The 10,364-nt window shown below is 38.0% G+C and overlaps 1 protein-coding gene across 1 annotated transcript; it reads right to left on the bottom strand.

The window, feature by feature from the left end:
• LOC131224903 (uncharacterized) lies at positions 1–627 on the bottom strand. Its single transcript, XM_058220346.1, has one exon. The coding sequence runs from the start codon at positions 625–627 to the stop codon at positions 1–3; it is 627 nt and encodes a 208-aa protein (XP_058076329.1).
• Positions 628–10,364: the final 9,737 nt, after the last annotated feature.

Here is a 10,364-nt window from a genome sequence, read left to right as displayed (position 1 = left end):
TTAACTGATTCCTTTCTTGGGCCTGCAGTGTCGAATCTGGCCCACCCCAGCTTTGTCAAGGATCATGGAACCTCTAACAGGCCTTGGGAGATCAGCGATGTTAAGAAAGAGTTTGTTTGGGGCGCTGTTGCTCGCAATGTGGGCTAGGCCATCCACCACAAAGTTGCCTTCCCTCAGGATATGACTGAAACTGAGATTGAGAGATTGGGAGAGATGGTGGATAGATTCTAGAACGTACCAAAGTCTCCAACTGCAGGAATTTGAGTGACTAGTAACGGCGTCAAAAAGGGTGCGGGAATCAGTTTCAACAATGATCGAGGATAGTCTCATATCCTTGCAAAGTGTGAGCCCATCGATCATTGCTCTGGCTTCTGCAACCATGTTGGTGACGTGGCCATAGCTGTTTTGAAAGGCAAAAATCAGATTCCTAGCTTCATTGCGGTAAACACGTCCGCCACCTCCAGCCCCTGGGTTACCCCATGATGAGCTGTCTACATTTAGTTTCTTCCAGTGCCCAGTTGGTCTGGTCCATCTAACAATCGTGGCCTTTTCGATTGAAAAGAATGTGAGGGGCGTCTTTAGTGGAGTCTTTAGTGACTGTTCTTTTCCAGACCGAGATGTCCACATTTAAGAGCTAAGTTTCGATCTCCACTAACCAGTTGGAAACTCTGCTGATGATGGTGTCTGCTGAGAACTGTTTGTTCTCCAGACGTGTATGTTCATGAATCCAATAATATTTCAGTTTTCATTCCTGTACTTTCAAACATTATTTCAGTCGTTGATTTGATGGTGTGGCCAACTTGATGAATTGATCGGCTGGACTTTGCATTGGCAATCTTTGCAATGGAATACACTTTTTACATGGGGTTACAGTTTTGAATGAAATAGATATCCTAAAAACTTTTTCCTAGCTTTATTTTGTTTTTATAAATTGTGGCCTATATAATAAATGGACCACCTTTTACACTAACTTTTATATGCAAAGCATAAGAGACTTTTATATTAAGAACATCAATTAAAGTGGAATGCTAGAATTAGAGAGGACTCTACACTTCATAGAGGATTCCATGGTAGAATTAGAGAGGAGTAGATGATTCCTTATTGTTATTTTAACATCTTATAAACTAACACGCTGTATAGGATCAACTCATGTGTGCCAAGCAACATCATAACCCAATCCAAGGTGATCCAGGGCCCCTGCAAGACCATCTGAACCATAAAAAATTGGCCAAAAATAACTACTATTTGCTAGTAGAAATTGGATTTCTACCAGTACATTTCAATCAATTGTGGGCCACCGAGGGACACTGGGACTCTAATAGAGCAAACCTGTGTATAAAATTGAGAATTGTTGGGTAGCAAGAATCTAATTTTTGTTACCCTAGCAACAGTTAACTAATTTTGTAGAAAGTTGCTTGCGGATCCTTAGCCTAGGTGCATTAATATTTGGGCAACTTGAGCACCATTAGAAATCTCATTTCCTCTGTGACTTCGATGACTTTTCCCTTTATTTCTAATGAAATTAAAAGTTCTACCACCTCTTAGTCAATGAATGAGTACCACATGTCCAACAACCAATCAAATCTTGCCACGTGGTGTTTTTTTGTTCCTTAACTTTTCATTATTTGCAAAAAAGCCTTTAGCTTACCTATAAGTATCTCCCCACCTTCTCATTTCACACATCTACAATTGATCATTCTCTATCGGGGGAGAGGGAGAGGGAAGAAGTGGGGGTGTGTTCCTCTCCAAGTCGTTCCTTTCATTTAAACTGTTAAGCTTAGTCAATACATCCCTTTAAGCTATCGCAACAGTTCAACTTGTTCGAAGTAGGGTCGGGATTTGAGATCCACAATTATCTTATGTAAAGAAGAATACCGTAGCTCTTATTTCTCCTCTTAAATCTCTCACGTGTACAGGTGATTTTCTTACCATCCATTTACTTATTGCACAACTCACTTCTCATGAAACCTAGGATCAACCTACTTTGTATATTTCTTTGAATGATTGCCTCCTTAGGTATGGTTGTTGCGAGCAAATTGTCTCCACGATCATAAATGTAGTTGAGCTTTTATTTGTGCATTTCCATTTTTTAAAATAATCATCATGTTACAGCTTGAGCTTTTAAAGCAACTTGTTATTTGACATGGTATCAGACGGAAGGTCTTGTGTTCAAATCTCGGGAGCAGCAAATATGCCTCAGTAATATATTATCCCACAGGGGCCCTGAAAATTAGTTCCGGCTTCACATACTAACATGAAGTCGGCGGGTGAGGGTGAGGTTGTGCACTTATCCACAATGCGTAGGGCAACTACGTCACCCATTTCACCCTTAGGGTGTGGTATCTAAAGTTTTATCATTTCGTTGTACACAATCTTTGTTAAAGATGGGCATTTGTAAACACCACAACCAGTAATGAGATAATCGATTGTATCCAATCAGAAGGATTACTTTTTATATGGAAATCTTGAACCGCATACTTTTGTTTAACTTCGTTTAAGTCAATATAAGCCCATCCCAAAACTCCCAACTCAAATTCGACTGAAGCCTTATCCGAGTCATCCAAACCCCAAACCAAAGTCAAATTGGTTATCTAGTGGTAGCAAAAATTCAATTTCCATTAACACATTTTTTCCTCCAAAGCTGCAAGGAGTTCTCGCAATCAACGACCAATTAGTAAGATGTCAAGGTTTGCTCAAAGATCACTGGTAGAAATTGAATATCTACTTTTAACGATGACCTACTTATGACACAATTCCCTCAGTTATTTTTTTCCTTAAATTTCATAGTATTCTCCTTTCATAAAAAATCATTGGAAGAAAGTGTATATTACCCTTAAAACTTTATCTAAATTACCAAGTCAACTGCCCCAACCAACTAATGTAAAGATGCCATGTGTTGAAGAGTTTCCAAAAGCAAATCACAACAAGCATATAGTATTTTATCCTCACTTAGCCACTACTGAGCAAAATGCCATTACTTCTAACGACAAATGCCCCCTTCTTTCCATTGCACACCCCCAAAACAATATAACAACATAACTAAGAAACTTTAAAGACTATGTGAGGACATCCTAGAAAAAAAGGACAAAATATTTCTCTCTATAAGACTACCCTCCCACAAGTTCAGGGTGAGAGGTTTTGAAGATTAGGTGAAGACATCCTAGAGAAAAAGGGTGAAATGTTCCCGTTTCCAAGACTACCCTCTCATAGGTTCTTTGTGAGAACGTCTTAGAGTAGGGCACGGATTGAAGAGTTCGAATCAACTTCTCTAATCAAAAGTGCTAATGTTCTTCCTTCCTCGCTCACATCTCTAATTAAAGCTTGTTTTCTTGCGGTCGAAGATTTCCTAGAGCTGGATATCTAAAAGCTCCGATCTTCTCTCTTAAAGGAGTATCAAAGCTCTTTTCTCTCCATTCACATTTTAAGCCATTAGTTAATTTGAGCAGTTCATTTACTACTTTACTTTTACATTGCTTTTACTTACTATATTGTTACATTTTTCCTTCTCATACACTCATTTTGGTAGTATGTCTTTATCTCTTGTGTTGTCCATTTAATTATTTTTAAGAAATAAAGATCCCAACCATCCCAAATCCCATAACGAAGAGACAATCCATTTATACTGGTGAGGAAGGGTGACTCACACCTTCTCTATAATTGAGACCATTAGAATATGTAGGCATAGAACATATAAAGTCATTCGAATCCAAACCATTCATCTTGACCCATGGTTCATTATATTTCTACGGTTTCTAGCATATGCCTCCAGGTCCCGAAATTTTGACTAGTGGCAACTCCATACAACTCCCCTTTTTCTTCTCTCGTGCCACACGCATCCCTGCTTCCAGTGCACTCTTTGTTTGTTCTACATATCTCATCCATAATAAGTAGGGGTGTACGCGAGTTGAACCGAGTCGAGCTTGGCATAGCTCGACTCGGCTCAACCACTAGCTGACCCCAGCTCGAACTCAGCTCGGCTTAGTTCGGTTAGCAGCTCAGGCTAGTTCGAGCCAAGATCGAGCCTCTGTGGCATTTTCTCAAACACATAGAGTCCACCTTCAATTTCTCACGGAATGTAAAGCAGCTGCATCAGTTTACAAGTATTTCATCAAACACTCAACAGGCAACATAAAAATCAAGATACAACTGTATTTGTTTCATATCCATATGTTCCTCACCACCGGCCCGACACTTCGTTGAGTCATTTCATCAAACACTTGCTGAGCAACAACAATATTAAAATAACCGAGTCACCGAACTGGTTCGATCCGAGACGAGTCGAGCTCGGGCAAGCTCAAACTCGGCTCGAAATTTTTTTTAGCTAAAAAAACCAGCTCGACTCGGCCTGAACTTAGTTTCAAACCGATTCTAATTGAGCTTTTTCGAGTCGAGTCAAGCGAGCTAACCGAGATAACTCGGTTCGTGTACACCACATGCCCCTACAAATGCTCCCAAAAATATATAAAAGCAAGCAAATACTTGCGGAGGAAGAGTCTATTTATGGTAGAGGCGTAGACCTGGCACCTCTTTCTGTGATCCAGGATATGTACATCAGACAGGGACCACCGTGAATATGACCCAGCTCAAAGTGGTCCACATATTAAGTGGGTCATACGTTTGTTAGGCAGTCAAAACCATCCATACATGACTTGAAAACAAAAGGATGGATATAGAAAATAAGGCCAAATTAAGGATGGATCAGATCATCTGATCAATGTGATTTTTGTACGGTAGCTCATGAAATGTGTTCTCAACTTAATGGACAGTTCAAAAATTAATTAATTTGACTGGTCAAGGAACTAATGCAACTAGGAGAACTACAACTTATAATGCTCTAAGAGCACTTGAGGATTTCTCATTTATAAATTAAAAAAAGGAATGAAAATATTGATATTTAACATCACTAAAGTAAATAATAGAGGATTTCTCATTTATAAATTAAAAAAATGAATGAAAATATTGATATTTAACATCACTGAAGTAAATAATAGGGAATTATACAAAAACAAGCTACTTAATGTAGAAATTACATGCCAGTATCTCTTTCGAAAAGGTTTTCAATGAGCTACTTCATCATCAGAGTACTTCCTGTTACATTTCTCATCGAGCTCGTGTCGGCAGTGTAAGCAAAGTGGTCGGCTAGCTCAGGTGGGCCCTAGTGTGATGCTCATTTGAAATCTTCCTCAACTGGCCCCAACGTGATGTTTACTTGAAATCCGCCTCGACTAGGTGCATCGCCCTCTTTAGACCTGCTCCAAAATTCAACTTCATCCTTGGTAGCCACACAATTGAAAACAGTGAACATGAAAACGCTCGTCCCCCAAATTTGGCATATAATGGTTAGAGTGGATTTCATATAATTATTATTGTAGGCCTGTAGAAATCAAGGTTGAAAACTCTTCCAACCATTTCCTTTGTACTTTCCACCTGAATCACGGATCAGCCTAATTTGAACCTAGATTTAACATGGGATTACACATATAATGGTCCGAGTGGATTTCACATGCACATAATGATAGGCCCTGTTAAAAATCAAGGGCATGTGTCCCTCAGCCCATTATTTCTTTTTTAAAAACAGAGATTTTATTAATGTACTAAAAAAAGGGAATTTTAAAGGACACACACCCTTAAATTTTTATGAGGACCACTCTAATGTGTACATGATATCCACTCCACATTAAATGTGTAATCCCATGTCAGGCTCAGGGAAAAAAAAATTAAAGAATAATCACTAAATAAGAGATTATAGAAAGATGTTCATCTTACTAGGCTTGACGTCTATTGTGGGACATCGAGCCAAGGTCGTGTCTCGAATCACTCAACTTGGACTCGCAAGGCCAGTGCATTAGATGTGTGAATATTTCTGAAATTAATTAAGAATTTAAGTTAATTGTTTGTATTCGGTCTTTTTCGAATCGTTAGATCGAGACTGAATTTAGGGTAACAACATAAGTTAATACCCTACACCTATTCGTATAGGCATGGCCCCGATCGACGATCAATGATCGTCAAACTGACTTCGAATTATACTCATCAATCAACGCATTCAAATGGTGTGCCGATCGTATCCATCCGTAGATCATCACCAGGGCCAATTATCATATGATGTATATCAACCCATACACCCTTTATTAGACCCCAATAATTAAAAACACCATCCCATAGGGTCAATACACTAAAACCTTCGCCATTGGGACCAATTATACCACTTCTGGCACTATAAAATGCCCTCATTTGGGCACCCCCTCTTTCCCTATACGAATTTGCCTTAGCCAAATGAGAGAATGAGAGAATGAGAAAGAGGAAGAGAAGAAGAGTGAGAGGAGTGGGGAAGTTTTGGTGCGTCCTTTCATCGATTCCCTCCAATCATAGCACTAGCCTCGATCGTTTTCCTCCGCCGAATTCGCCTCACTTACGATTGGGAGGTAAGAAACGAACTCTACTTCACAACCTATGTTTTCTATAATGAATTGCATAAATCTCACATAGTTCTTAGTGTTTGTATAGGAATAGGTGATTTCTCCTAAAAATAGGTTATTTCTCCTAAAAATCATAAACCTAAGTGAGATTATGTCGCATGAAACCCTCTAAGGTGCGGACCATTACTCCTAAGTTACCTTTTAACTACCCTTAAGAGTCTTAATTAATGATTACTTATTATGAAAGGCTCAATTTGTGATAACATGTCTATATTTTGATTTTAATTATAAATCTTATTATTACTTGCTTATCGATGTTTATATGTTTGATAAAATGCATGAATGAATAAGTTGCTAAATTTAGAGTTTATGCATGATCTCATTAGGATTGGTTAACAATTATCTACTCCTTAGTTGATGATTAAAACTTCTTATTATTGAGGGTCAAATATTGCATATTATCCCCCATTTATTTCTTGGTTTTACAGACATAATATGGCTTAATGGTATATTTTACATGTGTGAATTTAAGATTTTGGATTGAAAAGAATGTTAAAAGTATGGATTTAGTGCTCAAAAGTCACCAAGGCAGAGAACGGACCTGTGGAGACCAAGATTGAAGATTTTAAGGCTTCAATATCCAAGAAAACCAAGTGGAGAAGGAAGGAAGTTGAAAGAACAAACACAAAAATCACAAAGACTGTGCCATCGAGAACTTTCGATGACATTGAAGATTCGTTCGATGACATCGAACATTGGTTGATGACATTGAATTTATGAAGGAAAATCAAGTTGGTTGCTGGACATATTGGGTGTTTTTCTCGATCAATCGAAGACATGTTCGATGACTTAAAAGAAGGTGCTCGATGGCATCGAAGACCTCTCGATGACATCGAATTTATTGAAAAAATTGAAGCAACTCGCTGGACTGTTTTGGATTCTTTTGTGATGACTCGAAGACCTGTTCAATGGATCGAAGCTTCGCTCAATGACATCGAAAGATGGTTCGATGACACAGAGACTTACGCAGTGCAAAAGAAGAAAAGGCGTGACTTCCGGATTCAAACCCCTTCGATGACATTGAATCGATTACGCAATCTGCGTAAATTAGATTCGATTTTGCGCTTTTGCGGAACTTTGCTTATAAATAGGGGTTTCTATGCACTTTTTATGATATCTAGGGTTTGGAGGAGCATAGCAAAAAGGGTGGAGCCGCTTCCCAAGAGTTCTTCTTCCCTTCTCCTTAGTTTTTAATACTTTCTTCTAGGGTTTTAGTTCCAATCATGTCTATGGTTGGCTAGATCCCTTAGCTAGGGCTAAGGGGTGAAGCTTGTAGCGTGGTTGAGAGATTTTTCTTATTTGATTCTTGTTATTGTTGAACTCCTTTGATTCTAGTTTAATATTTAAGGAATACTTTTAGTTTTTAAAGATTTGTTATGACTTAAATGACAAAAGATCTGCAATAGCTTGAAGTATCTTCTTTTTCTGTTTGGAGTTTATGAAAATGGGAAATCCTGTTGTTCTCCATCATCCCTTGGGCATGGCTGAGTGATGGAATCCCTTCTATTCTTTACAATTCTCCCATGTTGGTTGTTAGATCGGTATCCTGTTGTCTACCAAAGTCTCCTAAGCATGGTTAGGTGACACTTCCAATTTTCACAACTTTCATCCATTAAGAATCAGGTCAATGAAGGTTTAGATATGAGTTTGTTCAATATCTTTCAATTGGATAGGATAGGACTCCAATTCCAATTGAGTGCCTTGAATCGAATAAGGAAACATCCTAATAGTTACAAGTGGATCCTTGGAAACCCTAGGTTCCCACCTTTAAATTTCTTAAAATTTTCATTAAATCTCTCACAATTACTCTCTACACTCCTAGATTTAGATTAGATCTTCTCCTAGTTTTAATTCTAATTACTTCCAGAATAGACACACAAGATTAGTCCTCGTGGATTCGACCTCGGTCTCACTGAGATTATTGCTACATCGTGACCCTGCACTTGGGGTTGTGAACAAGTTTTTGGCGCCGTTGCTGGGGATTAACGGTTGCGTTTTTCTGAGATTAATTAATTTTGGTAGTAGGTTAAGATTATGAATTATTTACTTTCTATTTTTAGGATTAGGGTTTTTCTTAATTTTTTTAGAAACTAACTTAGCTTTCTAATTCCAGGTTTAGAAACTTTTCTAATTTGATTTTAGAAACTAACTTTTTCTCTTTTTAGAAACTTTCTATTTTCTATTTTTAGAGACTTTCCTTTTTCATTTTTAGAAAGTAGGGCTTTTTTTATTTCCTTTTTACAAACTAACTCATCTTTCTATTTTTATTTTTAGAAACTTTCTAATTTTAGAATTTATGTTTTTAGAAACTAATTTCTTTTGTTTTATTTTGCAGGATCTTAAATTAGAAACTTCTAATTTGGTAACTTCTTTCTTTCTTTTTCCAGAATTCTTATTTCCTTCTTTCCTTTTTAGGTTTAGGTTAGAATTTGAAATTGAGGGTTGCGAGTGTTTCATGCTTAAGTGGGTCCGTGACAACACTCGATGTCTTTTGAGTCAAAGAGGATTAGTTGAGGGGTTATCTATCTATCACATGATTAGACACCACTCGAGATCGTCAGAGTTAATTGAAGTGATGATTGTCAATTAACCGGGAAGACAACCTCAACCTCGGGTTGAGGAAGTTCAAGATGAGAATGAGGTGCATCAAGCACCCCGCCTCGTACTTCACGAGATTTTTTACAACCGGCGAGGGTAAGCATACCTTCCTGTATGTTTTTTTTTAGAAAATACAGAAAACATGGATATCAAGCCAGGAGTGATCCAACTCCTTCCAAAGTTCTTTGGACTTGAATATGAAAGTTCATACTTACACTTGCAAGAATTTGATGAGGTTATAGCCACTTTATACTTTCCTAACATGTTTGAAGACACGGTCAGGCTAAAACTCTTTCCTTTCTCCTTGAAAGAGAAAGTTAAGACGTGGTTACACTTACTACGTCCGCGATCTATTGGCACATGGAATGACATGATGAATGAGTTCATAAAAAAATTCTTTCTATACCATAAGATGAACACCATCAGGAAGTCGATCATGAACTTCGCCCAAAAGGAAAGTGAAACATTCTTCCAATGTTGGGAATGGTTCAAGGATCTCGTCAGTTCATGCCCATAACATGGTTTTGAAACATGACGCATAACAATTTTTTTTCATGATCGACTGACATCTTCCATACGCCAATTCGTCAAGACAATGTGCCTTGGGGAGTTCATGAACAAAAATGTCAATGAGGTGTGGGATTGCTTTGACAAACTCGCTGAAACCACACAATCATGGGACATCTCCCCAAAATCGAGCACCACCTCTAGGCCTACTAAATCAAAGGAGGGGGGTGGAATATACCTTATGAAAAAGGATGATGATATCAATGCTAAAGTGACTAATCTCATAAGAAAATTCGAGGCCATGGAACTAAAGAAGGATAAAGCTAAGGAAATTATTTGCGGTATTTATGCTTGCAATGTTCACACAACTGAAAATTGTCCAACAATACTTGCTTTTCAAGAGGCACTGAATGAGCAATTTAATGCTGTGAATAGTTACCAAAGACCTTTCAATGGACCTACCTCCAATACATATAATCGTAGTTAGAGAAATTATCCAAACTTCTGTTGGATCAATGGACAAACTGTTACTCCTCAAGGATTCCTTAATCAAATTCCAAATTAAGGAAAACCTTAAGAGGATCCGGTTCTAAAACATATTCAAGACCAAGAGCTTAATCAAAATTCGGCACAAGCATTCCAGGATATCATATCATCATTAGGAATGCTTGCGTCATCTATTTAAAGGATAGAGTCACACTTAACAATTGGCGAGAAAGGGATTCTTCTCGCTTAACCTCTCCCTAATCCTAAACCACAATACAGAATAAGTGATCCAAG

The sequence above is a fragment of the Magnolia sinica genome, chromosome 14 (assembly GCF_029962835.1).
Source record: "Magnolia sinica isolate HGM2019 chromosome 14, MsV1, whole genome shotgun sequence".
Classification (NCBI taxonomy): Eukaryota; Viridiplantae; Streptophyta; class Magnoliopsida; order Magnoliales; family Magnoliaceae; genus Magnolia; species Magnolia sinica.
This window is presented reverse-complemented; position numbering and strand designations above follow the sequence as displayed.

Bases quoted from the DNA above. Each gene is read 5' to 3' on its own strand.
- LOC131224903 (XM_058220346.1), bottom strand. From the start codon at position 627: ATGTGGACATCTCGGTCTGGAAAAGAACAGTCACTAAAGACTCCACTA.